General features: G+C 32.8%; 2 protein-coding genes across 2 annotated transcripts; both read right to left on the bottom strand.

The window, feature by feature from the left end:
* Window positions 1-9,264: 9,264 nt before the first annotated feature.
* Window positions 9,265-12,735, bottom strand: LOC134727492 (interferon-induced very large GTPase 1-like). Its single transcript, XM_063591873.1, has 2 exons — window positions 11,089-12,735; window positions 9,265-10,995 (listed from the first exon to the last, which is right to left on the bottom strand). The coding sequence occupies exons 1-2, from the start codon at window positions 12,733-12,735 to the stop codon at window positions 9,265-9,267; spliced, it is 3,378 nt and encodes a 1,125-aa protein (XP_063447943.1).
* Window positions 12,736-12,842: 107 nt separating this feature from the next.
* On the bottom strand, window positions 12,843-21,930 carry LOC134727491 (up-regulator of cell proliferation-like). Its single transcript, XM_063591872.1, has 2 exons — window positions 21,927-21,930; window positions 12,843-14,161 (listed from the first exon to the last, which is right to left on the bottom strand). The coding sequence occupies exons 1-2, from the start codon at window positions 21,928-21,930 to the stop codon at window positions 12,843-12,845; spliced, it is 1,323 nt and encodes a 440-aa protein (XP_063447942.1).
* Window positions 21,931-22,223: the final 293 nt, after the last annotated feature.

The raw sequence follows: 22,223 nt of genomic DNA, 5'->3' as shown, positions 1-22,223 counted from the left end.
TTGATAGTTGAAATGAGTAGATTTAGTGTGTTACATGTATTTTGTTATTCAACTAAAGATCCATGCATACATTTGTTTAACCATATAGATACAATTTACAAGTATACATTAACATACACATTGTTTCATGCAAGGTGAACCATATCTGCTATATCTGCTAAAGGATGTCCTATTAACACCTACTTTTCCAAATTACTACTTCAAAACACAGATGACGAATTTATAATTTACTCTTTAACTGATTTCATATTACAAAATATTTGTCTTGACTGTATACAGTGGAATATAGAAAAGTAGCTTTATCAGGTATCGATAGGTCTAGGTACTGATTAGTTCAAATAAATATGACGTCTAGAAAGGCTATTTTGTTTTGCTGTGACGCCTTCCTACGACTGACAAAAGTATGAAACAAATATTTTGTAAACTAACTTATTACTTATAAATCTCGCGATACATATAATTATACTTAGATACATAACCGTGCTTTATCGCGTAAAGAGTCAGTAAAGATGGAAATATAGAAAGGTGTCACAGCAACAAATTAAAGTAGCCTTTCAATACGTCATAATCATCATCCCTTGAGTGCCGAACTGTCTTTGACGAATGCCAAATTGTCCTCGCGCGATATTGTTCGGTGCCAATGTGTCAAAGTAAATGAGAGTGGAAAAATGTGAGATGATCAGGTTTTTTTTTATCTTTGTTTTAAATCATACAAAAACAATTAGAATAACCAAGTCCGATATAAAACAATTACCTTTCGTATCATATAGTAATATACAAATCCTTGGTTTTCCCAAACCAATTCTATTTAAAGTTCTTACATACATTTTTAACTGCCAACGGTCACTATTTGTGGGTGGAGTTTCACCCATAAAAGATCCCAAATTGAAATGTTTAATGAGCAATTTAGGTCCATTTTTTTTTATTATCAAAACAGTTAATTATATAGTATATAGAAGCCAAAACACAGCATTAAAATACATTTGAAGGCCCCCTTGAAGTAATTTTCGGAGTATAAGAGCCGTCTTGCATGCAAAACCTCCATGGGCATTTTGAAAAGTTGGTAGGCATGTTCTTATAAATAAATATGGTATAACAAATTATAAACACATTTCTATGAAACATACTTGCATACTGTTGGCCATGACATGTTATAAATAACTATTAAAAGTACTACTTATACCACCCTGCCACCGAGCCCTCAATACAATACATGTCTATTGTATAAAACGTTAACGGTGCCAACAATTAAAGTGAGTTCGGTTTTTTTTGTTATTTAAAGATACATTTCTATTATTAGTTGTACCTTATACAATTCCCATGAGGAAAAACCTGCGTACTTCCATCCTTAATTTGAACAAAAAGTAAACACATTACGATCTCAATTAAGACTCAAAACTGGAAAAACAATTATAAAGGAATTATTTTCTAGCTCGCCATATTTCATTCATAAGGCATAATTGATTCAAAGTCAACACAACATCAAGGTATCTGTTTTGTAATTGTTGTATTATTGTGAAATGGCAATCAATGTTCATTGTTTTTATGTGTCCAGTGCACCACGATGTAGTGACCATATCCGCTCGCAACTTTGTCTACATCGTCTCCTTTCTTTTGTACATCTTTGACATCGCCGACATCGTGATATTGACAAAATTGTGACAACATCGTCTACATCGTTCCCCTTTTCTGTTCACACCGTTGACATTTCCGACACCATGATGTTGACAACATTATGATGACATATTCTACTACGACCCCCTTTCCTGTCTACATCGTTGACATCGCCGACATTGTGATGTCCACAACATCGTCACGACATCGTATACATCTTTCACATCGACGAAATCATGATGTTGACAACATCGTGACGACATTATCTGCATCATTCCCCTTTTCTTATCTACATCGTTGACATCGTCTACATCATGTTGTTTACAACATCGTGTCGAAATGGTATACATCGTCCCCTTTTCTGCCTACACCGTTGACATCGTGATGTTGACAACATCGTGACGTCATTGTCTACATTTCCTCCTTTTTCTGTCTACATCGTTGACTTAGCCGACATCATGATGTTGACAACATCGTGACGACATCGTATACATCTTCCCCCTTTTCCTGTCCACATCGTTGACATCGTCGACAACATATTGTTGACAACATCACGACGTCATCGTATACATAGTTTTCTTTCCTGCGTACATCGTTGACATCGTGATGATTATATATCGTGACGACATCATCTACATCGTCCCCCTTTTTGTGTCTACATGGTTGACATTGCCGACATCGGGATGTTGACAAAATCGCGCAGACATCGTCTACATCTTCTTCTTTTCCTGTCTACTTCGTAGACATCGCCGACAGCATAATGTTGACAACATCGTGAGGTCATCGTATATATCAAAATGTTAAGCACATCGTGGCGACATCGTCTATATCCTTATCATTTCTACATAGTTGACATCCCCTTTTCCTGTCTACATCGTTGACATCGTCGACATCATGATGTTGACAACATCGGGACGAAATCGTCTACATCGTCCCCTTTTTCCTGTCTACATCGTTGACAACGCCGACATCAGGATGTTGACATCTTCGTGACAACATTGTCTATATCAACTTGGCACACATGAAAAGTATTCCAAGATGTAATGCACGTTTTTACCCCATACTTTAACACAAACACAGACATTTTCCTGCTAACATCTTTAACATCGTGATGTTGACGACATCGCGCAGACATCCTCTACATCGTTCCCCTTTTCCTATCTTCATTGTGACATAACCGACATCGTGATATTGACAACATCGTTATGACATCGCCTTCATCGTCTTCTTCCTTGTCTACATTATTGACATCGCAGACATCGTGATGTTGACAGCATCGTGACGACATCGTCTACATCGTCCCTCTTCCTTCTCTACATTGTTGATATCGAAGACATCGTGATGTTGACAGCATGGTGACGACATCGTTTACATCGTTGACATCGCCGAAATCATGATGTTGACCACATCATGTCGACATTGTATACATAGTCTCTCTTTTCCTGTCTACATCATTGACATCGCCGACATCAAGATGTTGACACTTCGTGACGACATCGTACACATCGTCTCTTTTCTGCCTACACCGTTGACATCGTGATGATGACAACATCGTGACGTCATTGTCTACATTTCCTCTTTTTCCTGTCTACATCTTTGACTAAGCCGACATCATGAGGTTGACAACATCGTGACGACATCGTTTACATCGTCCCCCTTTTCCTTTCTACATCGTTGACATCGGCGAAAACACATTGTTGACAACATCACGACGTCATCGTATACCTAGTTTTCTTTCCTGCGTACATCGTTGACATCGTGATGATAACATATCGTGATGACATCATCTACATCGTCCCCTTTTTTGTTTCTACATGGTTGACATTGCCGACATCGGGATGTTGACAAAATCGCACAGACATCGTCTACATCGTCCTCCTTTTCCTGTCTACATCGTTGACATCGCCGACAGCATAATGTTGACAACATCGTGACGTCATCGTATATATCAAAATGTTAAGCACATCGTGACGACATCGTCTATATCCTTATCCTGTCTACATCGTTGACATCCCCTTTTCCTGTCTACATCGTTGACATCGCCGACATCATGATGTTGACAACATCGGGACGATATCGTCTACATCGTCCCATTTTTTCCTGTCTACATCGTTGACATCGCCGACATTAGGATGTTGACATCATCGTGACATCATCGTCTATATCGTCTACCTTATTGGTATGTATCGTTGACATCGCCGACATCATGATGTTGGCAACATCGTGACGATATCGTCTTCATCGTCACACTTTTTCTTTCGACATCGTTGACATCGTCTACATCATGATGTTGACAACCTCGGGACGATATCGTCTACCTTGTCCCCTTTTCCTATCTACATCGTTGACATAGCCGACATCAGGATGTTGACAACATATTGTCGTGACGACATCGTATACATCGTCCTGCTTTTCCTGTCTACATCGTTGATTTGACATTGCCGACATCATAATGTTGACAACATCGTGACGTCATCGTCTATAGCATCCCCCTTTCCTGTCTACATCATTGACCTCGCTAACATCGTGATGATATCGTCTAAATCATGATGTTGAGAACATCGTGACGACATCGTACACATTTTCCCCCTTTTTTTCTGTCTACATCGTTGACCTCGCCAACATTGTGATGTTGACAACATCGTGACGACATCGTATACATCGTCCCATTTCCTGCCTATATTGCCGACATTGTGATGTTGACAACATCGTGACGACATCGTATTCATCGTCCTCCTTTTCCTGTTTACATCGTTGACATTGCCGACATTGCGAAGTTGACAACATTGTTACAACATCCTCTAAACATGAAGAAACAGAATTATTATCCATGATAAGCATGCTGCTGAAAATGATTGTTAAAAGTAATTTTAAGAAGTACCGACACAAATGCAGTAGTATTAGAAATTGCAGCACTTGTAAGAACAGGTGTGGACAAATTGTGTATAGGATTTTGAAGGAATTAAGGCTTTCTATGACGTCCTCTACATGTTATAGCAAATGTGGTTGGTCTTTGTGGACCTGCTCTTCATGTTGTCATGCATTTAATGGATGTGACACTGTGTCGGCATTTCATGGTAAAGTGAAGAGGTCAGCTTGGCACACATGAAAAGTATTCCAAGATGTAATGAACGTTTTTATTCCGTACTAAATCACAAACACAGACATTGACAACATAGAAGCATTTGTTTGCATCATGTATGGCAACATCAACATTAACATTTGCTGTTAACGAGGCACGATTTGAATCGTTTGCAAGGAAGCAGCGGCGGCTTTATGATACTATTCTGCCTATCAGAGGTTCTCCTCCGGATCACATCAAATATAAGAATATCAAGGTGAACATGTTTGGGCTCATCCGGATTTATGCATTCGACATGTCCTTGTTCAAGGCCATGAACACTCGAATTGATGAAAGAAAATAAAACAATGACAGTAGGAAACAAACATGGATTTCTTTGGCTGCCATTGCATTCTCGTGTCAGATTGTTTTTAATGCAAATAAAAGTATTCAAGCTGTGTGGGTAACTGTAAATGCTTCCGTTCTTATCTCCTTTGTACAGGTGTGTGTATTAGTAATTGTCAGACAGTTATAAGATAGGCAACCTATATATATGCATTTACACCAAACATAAACCGTGATATATCTTGTTAAGGTGATAGAAATCATTAAATTGACATCTACGTTGTTGCCGCCTTTCTGGAATCGGTAGTTACTTTTTAATTTGCGTATGTATTGCTTTGTCGTACTCCAGGAACTTTAATTAAAGTTTTATCAAAACTTGTATTGGATTATACCCATAAATAACACAGTTTTAAAAGAATATTTATAATATTATTATTAATAAACCTAAGCTTACATCTAAAGTAGTGGGCTGTTGAAAAAAAATTTACCTAGTAAAATATATGGTTGTGTCACGATTTGCACAATTATGTCCATAATATCTCCCGCTATTAGTGCTAACAGAAATTTTATCATACATCAGTTTTTGGAATTTTCAGTCGTCAGTCTTCTTTTTTTACTGTGTATTATTTTTTTCAACAGCCTACTTCGTTAGGTGTAAGCTCAGGTTTATTAATAATAATATTATAAATATTCTAGGTCTTCGGTCCACGCATGATACATAACTCGATCATGACTGCTGATATATGATGTATGATTGTTTACACTTTAAAGCGTCCAATTATTAGCAATTCATTTCCGTTAATTCAAGTTATCTGTATTTGTGACTTATTGAGCTCCTATGATTTATGAAACATGTTTTTTCGATAAGTAATTCAATTGTGTGTTTATGTGTGTGTATGTATATTTTTTTTATAGTTGACGTTGTATGCTTACTGAAAGAAGATAAAGTTCGGCATTCGACCGTTCTAAACCAAAAAATACACGTCAGGCTGTTGTCTGATCTATAGTCGGGTTGTTGTCGCTTTGACAAATTCCTTGTTTCCTTTCTTAATTTTATTTCATGTAGAATCGATATTAAATGCATAACGTATTAACGAAAACAATAAAGCCGTACAATTAGTAAGTACCATCAAAATGACAACGAGGAGAAACTATAACCACGGTAGGTATAGGGTCCGGCTACAATTGTGTTGTTTCGTGTGATTTCATCGGGCTTTTTCGAGTGTGACCACTTTTTTTTTCGAGTGAATATGATTAAATATGTAAACAATCAGACTTCTTTTCTAACACGACGTGATATAGAAGCTTGAGCTTCATATACAAGGTTATACGTGTTTTTTTACTATGTTTTTCAATATCCAGTGTTCACCACAAAAAATATTATTAATTGTAAAATCAATAGTAGCATGAAAGGGGATTCAAATTAATATGAGTTCCCTGCACTATGTTCTTAACACGTTTTTGTTAAAGATCAATTGATTTCGAAATAAAAACTGTAGAGAAGCTAATCGAACAGAACATTTGCATTAAATTAAAAAAAACTTCATTTGATATAAACGTATAATATATTTTTGATGATTTATTGGGAATATATGATATTGTCCTTCGATCAATTACATTTATAGACTAGAAAATGTCAGTTTTAAAAGTCTAGAATACCTTTGTTCCTATTCAAATTTTCTGTTAAAGTAACGGTCCGCACACTGACAAACACCAAATAATTCTTTAGTAAAATACAGGGAGGTAGTGCTTGATCAAAACATTTAAAGTATTCAATATAAGATGGGTAGTAATGAAGAAAAATAATATAATAACGAAATAGAAGGTAATTAAACTTATGACTTGTTTTATCACGCAAAAAGCCCGAACTACACTCGAAAACAATGGACCGAATCACTCGAAAAATCACGATCCAAGCCGGACACTATACCTAACGTGATAACAAAAACTTTGAAAACAAAAAAAGTATGTTTCTACCAAATGTCAGGATTCAATATGGTTGTTTAACCAAACCTTCACATGATTGTGGCTATAACACATAGTTATAAACATGGTAAAATGATAATCCCTATCCCCATAAAACATAAGCTTGTCATCTCAGTCTCTTGTAAGGTGCATTTGTGTTCCTTATCTTAACATATTTTTACTTAAGGTGGACAGCCAGACAGGTGTTGGGTGTCTTTTGCCATCTTGGATTGTAAATAAAAGAGAACATGAAGATCAAAATTTCTATCAAGTAAACATATTCACAATGAAGAATACTGATACCTTATGTAATTTTATTGAAAAGAATAAATTTATAAGGATTTTTTTAATTCATAAATGTAAATAAATTTACAAGCTTTGGATAATTTTTGCTAGTTTTTAAATGTTTTAAATAGTCATTGTAAGGGAGAGTGACACTGACAAAGTGCATTTACTAATGTGATCTACATGCATTATTGCTTATTTTCTATTTTATGCGGAAAGAGCGTCTTTTTATTTTGATATTTTTACAGTATTTTCTTAAAGTTATCTTCATGTATTTTATTTTACAATTATATCGTTAGGGGCGCTTCTAATCACATAATGATTAATTGTTTTTCCTGTATAATCCAAACACAATGTGTCATTTTGTCACAACCTGTATCTTGAAAAAAAATGCTAGCCATGACCTATCATTTTTATATTTTCAAACATAAAATTACAATATATACTACGCTTTGGCAAAGTACGAACAAAATATATCATTCTTAATGTATACCTCATACCACTTTAATAATAAATTTAATTAATTCAGTTTAATTACTAGGTCAAATAAACTATATTCAAATAAGTTAAACATCACAGCTACAATCGTGTAATATGTTACATAACAATAAAAAGAATAACCGTCATCAAAAATGAAAAGAAAATGGCTACTCTATATAAAAACGATAAACACTTTTGAATAACAAAAATGTACATCAACAAACGACATCAATTGAATATCAGGTTCCTGGCCTAGTACAGGTACAAAGTAATACAGTTGGTTTAAACGCTTTAACAGGCGCTAACCTTCACCCTAACATGAAACAGTGGTATGCATAAAATAACAACACAGAAAGAACACACTATACGATATCAATTGAAATGACTTAACTCGATTAAAAAAGAAATATTAACAAAACAATTTAACCAACATACACTGGATGAATACATTTTATATATGAAACAATAGAAATACAATATATAAAACAATGTCAAAAGACAATTCTAACATTTGACAAAATGGCGTTTAATACAATAAAGCGCAGATGTAATTTTAAATATAATAATTTTGTTGTTAGAAGTACGGAAATATGTTTCTACAAAATAAATTTGTTGATCATAGTACGAGAACAAAATTAAAAATCAATTGTTATACTACATAATTATAAAAGGTGGTATATATTAGAAATAGTGTGACGAGATATACCACAAAACAAGTAAACATTAAAAAAAAGGCATTGCACATTGTGTTGACAGATCATATCAACAAGGAAGCACGATTTGAGAGTACTCGCAGTCAACAACGATTATCTCATACAAATCTGATATTTCTATATATTCGATGCTAAATATTCATGATATTGTTGTTTTTTTTGGCTTAATTTTTTTTTATAAATAAATGAATACAAATATCCACAGGTTTCTGTGCCTATTACACAAAAAAACATACTGAACGGAAACATACCATGATAATTGAATTATAAAAATTAATAATTCGAACCTATTACCTTCTTATTAAAGTATTTTTTATATATTTTTATGGCCATTACACGACAAAATATGAGTACGTTTAGAAATATATTGTACATTTGGTAATTTTGTACATGTCAGACACAATTACAATACACGAAGAAAAATTAATCATCTATATTACTGATATCATCATGGATATAATTTAAAGCGTTAATAACACAACATTATACGAACATTAATATAATTATGAAAACTTAAATAAAAAAGTGGACAAATAGTTTCCAATTATATTCCCCTTTTTGTAACTTAGGAAACGTATTGGAACTATGAGGAATATATAACATTCAAGGAAATGTTTTTTTCGTTTGTTGTATTCATGATCTACCCTAAGATTAGATTTTGTTTTGCTTCCAGAGCATTTCTGAAGTGTGTTATCTATACACATACGGTAAACAAAAGTGCATGTATCAAATAGAATAAAACTTTGTTTTTTTCTCATTTTTTTTTTGTTCCGAAAGAAGCTTTAATCGGTTGGCCTATTCCTACAGACTATCTAGTGCTCTTTTCTTTGAAATCGACTTCCAATATTTAGGTATTATTGGCTCTTCCGAATCATACATCTCCTTGAGTTGCTCTCGAAATCTAGTAATCACCCATATCCAATACAATGACACATCGGAATTTGGTGGGATGTCCCAATCAGGGAAATTTCGTTTGTAATCTCTCAAGTTTCCACTTTTTTGGGTACTATTGATAGTATATGGAAGGTTTGTTGAAACAAGATAATTACAGGATTCAATAACTAGCTCACGAGAAGCTTTGAGTCGAACACCACCTATACCATTTGGCCGATGTTGTAAACATTCATGAGGGATTCTGTCTTCCCAATGATTTTTATTGGTATTCATACATGGTTCTTTGCATAAAAAGCAAATTTCAGAACATCCCCAGAGATTATCCATAATAAGTGGAACGGGATTACTCTTCAATGTAACATTATTCTCTTCAACATCTGAAAACCTACTCATCACTTTACTTTCAATTACAGGAAGTTCCCCTTTTAACATAATGGTGAAAGTATCTACATTGGATATTTTCCTATCTCGTACATGAACGAAGACATCGTTTAACAGGGGTAGATATGAGGCTTTGCAGTTATGCTGTAAAAATAAATTAATCCATTCAGCTATGCAGATTGATTTTCCGCGTGATATACATTCTTCTGTTGTATCTGCAATGCATTTTGAAATATGCAAAATTATTCTTGATACTCGACTTTTTGCCAACTTAGTATATAAACATTCCTTCCCATGTTTTTCTTTAAATAGTTTCCTCCCTAATAACTTGACTATCCATTTCTGGGCAAATGTATGCGGATCCTGGATATATGATTTGTATTCTTCAAAGTCATCCGTGTTAGCCAAATGAATAAGAATATCTTTAATCAAACTGTATTTTCCATTTGAAAAAAGAATTTGGATATTTTCTTGAGCATCAATAGGAAGTAATTCCGATACTTCATCTAATATAACTTTTACTATGGCGTCTTTGAAAAATCCTAAGGCAATTACATCTTCCGTCTTATCTTCAACTGTATTTTTGAACAGCGCCCAGGCTGTACCTTTATATTCTTCCATTTGTGCTTTTGGACTATTCTTTTTGTTATAAGCGTCATGCATTTTTGTAAAAAAGACTTTTGCATATCGAACAATATGATATAGTATCATTGCACGAAATGGTGCAAGCAAGTTGAACGTATAATCATTGTTGGTGTGAAGATTAAAGTCACTGATTTCCTGCGACACAATGTAAAACATTTCTTTGACGTATGACGGGTCAAATCTAATGCCATCCTTTATAATTTCTACTAGTTTTAGATCAATTTTTCTGAATATCTTGTTGCTTAAATCGATTGCTTGTTTTTTACACGTATCTGCGCACGGCTCTCGCCTCAAAACCCTGACCACCAATTTATGAATACTAAGATGTTTCTTATTTGATATATAATTTCTAGTTAAAGTTCCCTCAAGTTGTTTCATGTTTTGATAGACCTCTTCTTCTGGTAAATGCAGTTTTTCATCTATTGATTCATCTATAAATCCTGCAACTGATGGAAACAGTTCACACAGCAATGTTTCTATTTGTTTATTAATAGGAACGATATCCCTAATGTCTTTCGTGTCAAACTTATTAATCCATGAAATCCAGAGGCTGTTAAATTTCTCTGTCAATACAATGTCATCTGGTACCTGTCCTTTCATTTCAAGAGCTAACTGTTTAGCCATTTCATTTATTTCTATTTCATGCTTAGTTTTTTCTTTTACACGCAGTATTTTTATTCTTAATTCTTCTTTTGTACTATTTACAGCTGATTTTGCCTTGATAATGAGACTTTCTGCAAGTATATAAATTCTGTTTCGTTTGGCCTGTCTCCATTGGATCATAATGTCTTTGAGAGTACTTTCTTCAACAAAGGAGTCAATTTCAATGTTAAAATCTTTAACTTGTTTGTCAACTTCTTTTGTAAGTTGCATCATTATGCTTGGAACTGCATTTTCGAGGGCATACTCATTCTTACAATTGACAAGTTCACTTTTTGCATCTGAGTTTATGAATTCTAGAACGTATTTTTCTAATTTCCATGTGATAGTTTGACATTGTTGATCCATGCTATTGTATGCCTTTAGCTCAAGGCTATTACGAAAACTGAAAACGAAATCGTCTTTCAGAATACCATTCCAAAGATCTTCTATTCGCGAAATAGTATCTGTGATTGTCAAATACGTATCTCTTCCTAATGTTAGCTTATAAAGGATTGAATCCTTGACTGTGCTCACACTTTCGCTATATCCAGGATTGGTAGGAGCCATTGGCGGATTACCGTGCCAAAGATCTGAAAAATACCAGACATTTTTTTCACTATCAAAATTTATAACTTGATTGAATGACTGTATATCAGCAATATTTTCTTGTTCCGCCGCTTCTTTTGTCATTTCATCAAGAACTTCTACAATTTTTTGTCTACCTTGCATCATTCTATCGTTAGCATCCGATGCTGATACATTTTGGTGAACAAAAACACAGGTCTTTTTCAAATTCAATTTTTCATTGGTTAATTTTAGCCTGAGGAAAGCATGAACAGCAATCTGTAGAACATCTTTTATTTCAGTTGCATTTTCGCCCTTAACATTGACAATTGTAATGTCACCAAGACCTATAACAAAAGTTGCTAATTCATTATCATGGCTGTGTTTCTGATTGGCTAACTCCGGGGCTCTAAGGCCTTCTGTATCAATAACGAGAATGTAGTCAAATTTTGAGTTGTCTATCTCTACTGGTACTAACTGAATAAAAACACCTCTGGTGCATCTACCGGCACTTACTGCAAATTGAAGTCCAAACATTGTATTCAGAAGTGTGGACTTTCCAGAACCTTGAATACCTAACACCGACAATGCTAAAAGCCGTTTGTCTCCCAACATTTCTCTTAACCTTTCCAGAACAGCTCTTACCCAACACAAAGGTATGTTAGAGACATCACCGTCCATTATTTCAAATGGTTGTCCCATGACCAGCAGTTTTGCTGTTATTAAAGGAAGCGTTTCTGCTAATTTTCGCAGGTTGATGGCATCAACATGATCAGGTTTACATTGATTTAGTGATTCAAATATTTGACCCATTTCGTGACATAAATGTTCAAATCCAAACGAGGCTTCAGCAAGTTTTAATTCACTCTTTGTCAATTCTTCTTTACATCTTTTTATAACAGTTCCATCTTCTTGGTTGTCTTTTTCAGTCTTCAGAGCTTGCCAATCACTCTGATATTTGGACAAGTATCCAGGAAGTACCGACCTTGATCTCTGATCGAGGAAATGTTTTAACCATAGAACAAACACCGTGCATTCCGTATCTGACTTAAGCTTGATTAATTTTGATAAAATGTCTAAAAATGTCTTTATAAAAGGTCCGAAGTTTTCACATTCCTTTACCTGTTTTTGTCGATCTTCATCCATTTCTGTCTTTATTTCACTCTGTTCCTCCAAACTTTTGTAATGAGATGACTTATAAACATTTTTCTGTTTTTTACTCCAAGATGCCCAATTTGCTCCCTGTAAAGGAACTACTGTCTCTTTCGATTTTTCTTTTGGAAATGCTTTAAAACATTTAATGCGTTTTGTCTCGCATTTCTGTAAATAACATCGTCCTCGTCTACCTTTAGTTTACATTTTGATATCCTACTGTATACGGACTCGTCTACATTTTCCTTCATCATTGCTGCAATTGCCTTTCTCATTTCAGTTTTAGTGTTAAAAGAACTTCTCATTTGTCCATCCTTCGACAATATACAGATATTGACTAGTCGTCGATAGTTTGCAATTGTTTTTGTAAAATTTTTAATTCTTTCTCGAACATCTTTTCTGTTATTTTGAAATGCATTAATTGCTAACAGAACACATTTTGAACTATTTAACATTTCTTTCAGAAAAACCATAAATGATTTGTCTTCGAGATTATTGATATCTAGCACCATTACTAAAATATCTGTTATCTGTGACACCCCATGAAGTTGTGCATCATGTTCTAAAGCATCGCCTCTCAAATTGAGAAACATTGATATATTTTTAAGAACTGCTAATTTGTTTGAAGGAATGTACCAAGTAGCTTCTACAATTCCGTCGCTTATTTTTCGTCTTGATGTCCCAAGTGGGCAGTCCCTATTTGAAAATGTATTGTGGTACTGATCGTTAAGAACTTCATTCACTAGTTTCGATTTTGATACGGAAGGACGACCTATTCGAACAAAAGAGACAATTTCACATGCGCATTCTACAGACATATCTTGGATTGAACCCTTGTGTACTTTACTTTCTAAAATAATTGACCGAAATGGCCATAAACATATCTCTATAGGTTCATTTTTAAAATTAGGAAGGATAAACGGAATAGCAAGTTTACACATGAACAGTTTATTAGTAATTATTTGTTTAAGCATTGGGCTACTACATTTAAAGAGGACAAGCAGGATGTCAAGCGGGTTTATTTCAGCTTCATTTTCATCTTCTGTGTCATTTAAAATATTTTCTAAGCTATACATCGCTTCTTCATCATCCCTATTATCATCCGTAGTATTAAACTTGTTATTCATAAGATCTTGAAGCATTTGATCTCTACAATTACAATTTACCATAACAATATTTTCAACAAATTTTAAGGCAATATCTTTCAGCTCAGGAGACGTTGTTGGAGTCCGAATCTTCAATGCATCCATTAATTGTAAATTATTTGGGTAACATTTTTCTAATCCAATAAGTTTCAGGAATTCAGCAATGCTGCTGCATGTATCGTCTTGTATTGGTGTTCCAAAGTCTTTCAACTCCTGTTCTCCTTCATCTAGAACATAAATTTGAGAACTTAACGTCCACAGCTCCCATTCATTAGCTAAATGATATACAAGTTTTGATATATTCTTAAAAAATGCACACTAGCCAAGGAATTTGTTTTTGTCCCGACCGATAAAGCTGCTAATGATATTATTATTGTTTGACGTAAATTTTACATTGAGGTTCTGAAAAAGGAAATCACCAATTCACCAACATTCCAACTTACTCCATTTTCAGAAAACGAAATCTGTAACAAACATCAACTTTTAGCCACCGCTTTACAAGCAGAGCCAAATACAATGAAAGTCCCAACTATGTATTGGCTCCGAAGCTACACACAAAACCCCTTACAAATATAGATTTATTTCGTCTTCAAGCCATTGTTCAACTACTAAATTGTCTATTCTTCTTACCAGCACACTTGGTACAATTGAAAACCTTATAATAAATTGTTCAAATAGGGCCTTCGAAAATAGTGGAATAAATTACTTTTGGAGTGTCAAGAACTCGTTGGAAGTACTTGATAAATTGCATGCTAATATTGGTGATTTTGAATCTGTTCAGAGTTTTGATTTTTCTACCCTGTATACCACATTGCCTCACATTCACATTAAGAAAAAAATTAACACACCTAATTAAATGGGCATTCAAAAAATCAGAATGTGAATATATATGTTCAAACTCTTTTAGGTCATTTTTTAGTAGCAATAAACAAAAAAACTATGTTAATTGGACATGCTTTGATACTATATATGCCCTTGCATTTTTACTAGATAACATTTGTGTTCGCTTTGAAAAGCTAATGAAAAGCTGAATATTAAAATTTATGATAAAAGGGATGATTTTTTATTTCCTATCGTTAATTATCTGTTTTTAGATGGTGACGTTCCCTTGTCACCATCTTACGGTGTTTATATATCTCAACTTGTACGATTCGCTCGTGTATGTAACAATGTTTTAGATTTTAACGAGAGAAATTTATGTATGACTGAAAAATTATTACACCAGGGTTTTCGATATCACAAACTAGTCAAAACATTTACTAAATTTTATCATCGGTATAAAGACATCATTCGTAAATATACATGTAGCTCAACATGCAGACTTCTTATACGTTCAGGTATTTCACATCCAATTTTTTATGGAAATATTCTTTATAAAGCACAAAGGTGTCAGTATTCACCTCAGAAACTTACAAACCTTTGAATAGACTTATTAAGAAGGGATATAATTACGATACTGTTGTCAAGTCATTAAAGATTGCATATTTTGGCGTTAATATTGAGTCATTGATAAGGTCTTTGCGTCGGAACTAAACACATTTATTCTAAAAACAGTTGTTGGCATGACACGGGTTATGTTCTTCTCATATATGTTATGATGGTATGATACTAAACCCCTAACGGGAAGGATTGTGCCTGATGTTCATATGATGAAATCATAATCTTTCAGTCAGTTTAATTGAAGTCTGGAGCTGGCATGTCAGTTAACTGCTAGTAGTCTGTTGTTATTTATGTATTATTGTCATTTTGTTTATTTTCTTTGGTTACATCTTCTGACATCAGACTCGGACTTCTCTTGAACTGAATTTTGATGTGCGTATTGTTATGCGTTTACTTTTCTACATTGGTTAGAGGTATAGGAGGCTGGTTGAGATCTCACAAACATGTTTAACCCCGCCGCATTTTTGCGCCTGTCCCAAGTCAGGAGCCTCTGGCCTTTGTTAGTCTTGTATTATTTTAATTTTAGTTTCTTGATTACAATTTGGAAATTAGTATGGCGTTCATTATCACTGGACTAGTATATATTTGTTTAGGGGCCAGCTGAAGGACGCTTCCGGGTGCGGGAATTTCTCGCTACATTGAAGACCCGTTTGTGACCTTCTGCTGTTGTTTTTTTTTTTGGTCGGGTTGTTGTCTCTTTGACACATTCCCCATTTCCATTCTCAATTTTATTTTACACTAACAATTAAACTTTTAAAAATGGATTTATTTTACTTCCGAATAAATTTACACAATTTATGTATGAGCACATGTACAGTACTACATTTGGACTTGAAACGTTCCCAAGTTAAAACCCGCCAATAGAGATTTCTGGTTCATCAAACTGTACGCAATAATTGTTTATACATGATCATATGTACATATTTTTTCTGGTATTACATTTACACTTTTTACAAACTTAGTTTAGGGTCGTCTTGAATTATAAGGAAAAAAACCAACAGTACAACTTGACATTACTTTCTAAATTAAATTTATCTGACGTTGGAAAGGTAGTTGACTTGCACTTTTAACAATAAATCGACATTTCAACAAAATCATAATCTAAGTTAAAATTAACCGAATAGCTCACAGAACAAAGCAATGTAATGTGTTATTGCACAGCCAAATGGCTACAACTAAAGAATTTATCTGCAGTAAAACAGTAAAACAAGCCCTATTTTCTTTTCTTTTTAAAATAAACAAAACAATGTTGTTATTGTAGCAAAGTTATCAAACTACGATACAATTATGGGTCTTCAAAGGGCTCCTCGTAACCTCTCTCTGGATCTTTAACATTAGATTTATCAGAGACGGGCTTCAAATTTATGACAAAACAATTTTGCTAGAGGTAGAGGGAACCAGAAATTGATACTTAAAGATTCCAAAGATCTTTGAGAGAACATGTTATCAAAATTCTTTTTTATTAAAAAAAATGACAACAGTTTACCTTTCTACGCTTTACACAAGTATTCCGCATTCTAAACTGAAAGTCAAATTGTAGGATTTTGTATAAAAATTTTTTAGTCATAAAAAAAGCGTAGATACATGTATCTTGTCATCGGTAGGGATAATAGAACTTTGTACGAAAATCAATTTGATTAAAGCAAAACATTCCCTAATATGGAATTGATCAAGTTGCTTGCTTTTTTTTATATATATTTACAATACATATTTGTAACATTTGGAAGAGGTATTTTGGATAAACAATCGGCGTTTCCATTAAAACAAAAATTGCTTTTCTACTTTTCGACTTTTTCCTATATTTATATGAGATCGACTTTGTTCAGAAGTTTATTACATGCCTTAGGAAGAAACAAACCTAGCACCGTCTTTAAACTTCATGTTTCCCTATATTAGTACATGTTCTGTCACTATCACTACAAACTGCTCAGAGTCTGAATTGACCAGTTTTTGTGCTCGACCAGTAAAATCGAGCACACATTTTACTCGACTAGTCTCGACATTGTCTCGACTGGACTTAACTGTACTTAAGTGTACTCAACTAGGTCTCGACTTTACTTAATTAGTCTGAAATGGTCTTGACCCAGGCTCGACCTGTCTCAACCTGTCTTGACTAGTCTTGACTCAGTCTGAACCAGTCTCGACCTGTCTCGACTAGTCTTGACCTTCAAATTTAGTTTTGACTGGTATAAAGAAGCCCATCTAACTAAATTAATATTGATCTTACAAAATTCAAGCTTATTAGGTAGTTTGATTACTGACTGTGAAATAAAAATAAAAAAAATTACAATAGGTAAAAATAAAAATTATTATATAAATTCAGATAGGCATCTTTAAATTTTCTAATAACTTTTTCAAATCAACTTGGATTTTCATCAAACTATGCACCTATCTAAGATATATATCAAGCTTATTGAATCCCATTTTATTTACTTTTTTAGTGTATAGCTATGAAATTTAAGAATTAAAGTCATCTCAGTAAAAAAAGCTAGGATTTGCAATTTGGACAAAAAAGAGATAGGCATCTTTAATTTTTTTAATAACTTTTTCAAATCAACTTGGATTGTCATTAAACTATGCAGCTATCTTAGATATATATCAAGCTTACTGAATCCCATTTCATTTACTTTTGTTTTGTATAGCTGTAAAATTTAAGAATTAAAGTCATCTCAGTAAAAAAAAAGCTAGGATTTGCAATTTGGACAAAATAGAGATAGGCATCTTTAATTTTTTTAATAACTTTTTCGAATCAACTTGGATTGTCATCAAACTATGCAGCTATCTTAGATATATATCAAGCTTACTGTATCCCATTTCATTTACTTTTTTATTGTATTGTTGTAAAATTTAAGAATTAAAGAAATATTGGTAAAAAAAGCTAGGATTTGCAATTTCGGACAAAATAGAGATAGTACACTTTAAATTTTCTAATAACTTTTTCAAAATCACTTGGATTTTCATCAAACTATGCAGCTATCTTAGATATATATCAAGCTTTTTGAATCCAATTTCATTTACTTTTTTGTTGTATTGCTGTAAAATTTAAGAATTAAAGTCATCTCGGTAAAAAAAACTAGGATTTGCAATTCAGACAAAATAGAGATAGGCATCTTTAATTTTTTTAATAACTTTTTCAAATCAACTTGGATTGTCATCAAACTATGCAGCTATCTAAGATATATATCAAGCTTACTGAATCCCATTTCATTTAATTTTTTATTGTATTGCTGTAAAATTTAAGAATTAAAGTCATCTCGGTAAAAAAAACTAGGATTTGCAATTCAGACAAAATAGAGATAGGCATCTTTAATTTTTTTAATAACTTTTTCAAATCAACTTGGATTGTCATCAAACTATGCAGCTATCTAAGATATATATCAAGCTTACTGAATCCCATTTCATTTAATTTTTTATTGTATTGCTGTAAAATTTAAGAATTAAAGAAATGTTGGTAAAAAAAGCTAGGATTTGCAATTCGGACAAAATAGAGATAGTACACTTTATTTTTTCTAATAACTTTTTCAAATCAACTTGGATTTTCATCAAACTAGGCAGCTCTCTTAGATATATTTTAAGCTAACTGAATCCCAGGTTATTTTGTTTTTTGTTGAATTGCTGTCAAATTTAAGAATTTAATTAATCTAGGTCAAGAAAGCTAGAATTTGCAGTTCAAACAAAATAAAGATAGTACACTTTAATTTTTTAAATATTTTTTTCAAGTCAACTTGGATTTATTCAAACTATATAGCTACCTTGTTGATGTATTAATCTTACTGAATCCCAGGTTGTTATTTAGTTTGGTGTATTGCTGTCAAATTTAAGAATTAATTTAATCTGGGTAAAAAAGCTAGGATTTGCAGTTTTGACAAAATAGAGATAGTACACTTTAAACTTGTTAATAACTTTTTTCATATCAACTTGTATTTTATTCAAACTATATAGCTACTTTGGTGATGTATCAGTCTTACTAAAACATAGGTTGTTATTTAGTTTGGTGTATTTCTGTCAAATTTAAGAATTTAATTAGTGTACATGTAGGTCAAAAAGCTACAATATTAGATATATATCTTTCCTCATAATTTTGGAAAAAGTATATATAAATTAGTTATATAATTCCTTTAATGTTTTACTCCTTTTGATATATATATCCTATAAATATATCAAAAAGCAAAGAAAATTTAAAGAAATTATTCAAATAGTTCTTCTGATTTGTGGTGATTTATAAGGCAATACCTTCTGCTTGGGGCAAACTTATCAAAAGATCACATCTACCAGAGAGTTTTAAATTCTAAATAACATTTATTCAAAGTTGCAACATCCTGTTAAATCTAAATCGCAAGGCTTTTTTAATTCTCTTGATAAGTAATACACGAGTTTAAGAAAAGTAGGGCTTTCTTTTTACCTGTAAAACTCAGGTGTACTGATGTAATTAAACCATGTATAGTGCCATGTCATTAAATTTGACAAAAAAATATTTTAAGATTTGATTTAAATAAATTTTTACTGTAACTTTGGAACACATTTCTTTTTTTAAAAGGTTTTCAAGGATTGTTATGAAAGGTCATGATATTAATTTTTTGTTTTACTACAAAAAAAGGGGTTTATTTTGTTTAAGCTGATTTGAAAAAGATATTAAATCTTAAAAAAGACACCTTTTTTTTATTAAAACAAAAATTTAATATTTTTATCTAAAGAAAGATATATTTCTAATATCAAAGCTTTTTGACCTACATGTAGATTAATTAAATTCTTGAATTTGACAGAAATACACCAAACTAAATAACAACTTATGGTTTAGTAAGATATTTAGCAAGAATACTGCAAAGATAGTTATAGAGTTTGATGAAAATCTAAGTTGATTTCAAAAAGTTATGAAAAAAATAAAGTGTACTATCTCTATTTTGTCAAAACTGCAAATCCTAGCTTTTTTACCTAGAATACGTTGATTCTTAAATTTTACAGCAATACAACAAAAATCTAAATAACCTGGGATTCAAGAAGCTTTATATGTATCTAAGATATCTGCCTAGTTTGATCAAAATCCAAGTTGATTTGAAAAAGTTATAAAAAAAATTAAAGTGTACTATCTCTATTTTGTCCGAATTGCAAATTCTAGCTTTTTTTTACCAACATGCATTACTTTAATTCTTAAATTTTACAACAGTACAACAAAAAAGTAAATGAAATGGGATTCAGTAAGCTTGATATACAGCTAAGATAGCTGCATAGTTTGATGACAATCCAAGTTGATTTGAAAAAGTTATTAAAAAAATTAAAGATGCCTATCTCTATTTTGTCCAAATTGCAAATCCTAGCTTTTTTTTACCGTGATGACTTTAATTCTTAAATTTTACAGCAATACAACAAAAAAGTAAATGAAATGGGATTCAGTAAGCTTGATATATACCTAAGATAGCTGCATAGTTTGATGAAAATCCAAGTTATTTTGAAAAAGTTATTAGAAAATTTAAAGTATACTATCTCTATTTTGTCTAAATTGCAAATCCTAGCTTTTTTTACCGAGATCACTTTAATTCTTAAATTTTACAGCAATACAACAAAAAAGAAAATTAAATGGGATTCAGTAAGCTTGATTTATACCTAAGATAGCTGCATAGTTTGATGAAAATCCAAGTTGATTTTGAAAAAGTTATTAAAAAAATTAAAGATACCTATCTCTATTTTGTCCAAATTGCAAATCCTAGCTTTTTTTACAGAGATGACTTTAATTCTTAAATTTCATAGCTATACAACAAAAAAGTAAAATTTAAAGATGCCTATCTGAATTTATATAATAATTTTTATTTTTACCTATTGTAAAAAAAATTTTTATTTCACAGCCAGTAATCAAACTACCTAATAAGCTTGCATTTTGTAAGATCATTATTTAATTTAGTTAGATAGGCTTCTTTATACCAGTCAAAACTAAATATGAAGGTCAAGACTAGTCGAGACTGGTTCAGACTGAGTCGAGACTAGTTGAGACAGGTCGAAACTGGTTCAGACTGAGTCGAGACTAGTCAAGACAGGTTGAGACAGGTCGAGCCATGGTCAAGAACATTTCAGACTAATTAAGTAAAGTCGAGTACACCTAAGTACAGTTAAGTCCAGTCGAGACAATGTCGAGACTAGTCAAGTAAAATGTGTGCTCGATTTTACTGGTCGAGCACAAAAACTGGTCAATTCAGACTCTGAGCAGTTTGTAGTGTATGTTTATTGCATCTATACTCTCTCCTTTTTTTGACTCAAAAAGGACCAAATCTGCCTCGTATCTTCAGGAGCATTTCGAAAATAACATTGAGGGTAAGTTAAAATCAAATCTTATTTACAAAAAGGATGATTTCACATGGAGTATATATTTCCGAGTAAAAACGATATGCCATGGCTTGTATTTCATATCCTAATTTCTTTGATAAAGGTTTGTTGCTGAAACCTAAACTTTTAAGCCGAAAAAAGAGGTGGTGAAGTTGAAATCAAATCTTCCTACACGGTACAGTCATCTCACGAGCTGATTGACCGTTATGGAATATTTGTTTCGAAGATGACGACGGATATGTTCCAATTGTTACCACAATCCCGTCCTCTATTAACCGATTGTACCCATAGTTCCAGATTTGTATCCGGTTATGTATTTATATGAACACACGACGGGTGCCACATATATAGCAGATTCTACTCTACGAACACTTCCGGGTCACCTCAGATCAGCCCAGTATTTTTGGGGTTGTGTTGCTTAGTCTTTAATTTTCTTTGTTTTGTTTTATGCTTTGTCTACTGTTGTTTTTATTTTGTCTTTTATTTATTTTGCTATGTTGTTGTCATACTATTTATTTTAACAATTTCCAAAATTTGTTCAACAGCAAATCTAAATCAATTTAAAATGATTGTTTCCTGCAA

Source organism: Mytilus trossulus, chromosome 8 (assembly GCF_036588685.1).
Source record: "Mytilus trossulus isolate FHL-02 chromosome 8, PNRI_Mtr1.1.1.hap1, whole genome shotgun sequence".
Lineage (NCBI taxonomy): Eukaryota > Metazoa > Mollusca > Bivalvia > Mytilida > Mytilidae > Mytilus > Mytilus trossulus.
This window is presented reverse-complemented; position numbering and strand designations above follow the sequence as displayed.

What these genes read in the sequence shown, in the direction of transcription:
- LOC134727492 (XM_063591873.1), bottom strand. Translation starts at nt 12,735, where the DNA reads ATGGATGAAGATCGACAAAAACAGGTAAAGGAATGTGAAAACTTCGGA. An exon ending in TTATCAAGGCAAAATCAGCT is followed by an intron (nt 10,996 to 11,088) that starts GTAAATAGTACA and finishes ATGGCTAAACAG; the next exon opens with TTAGCTCTTGAAATGAAAGG.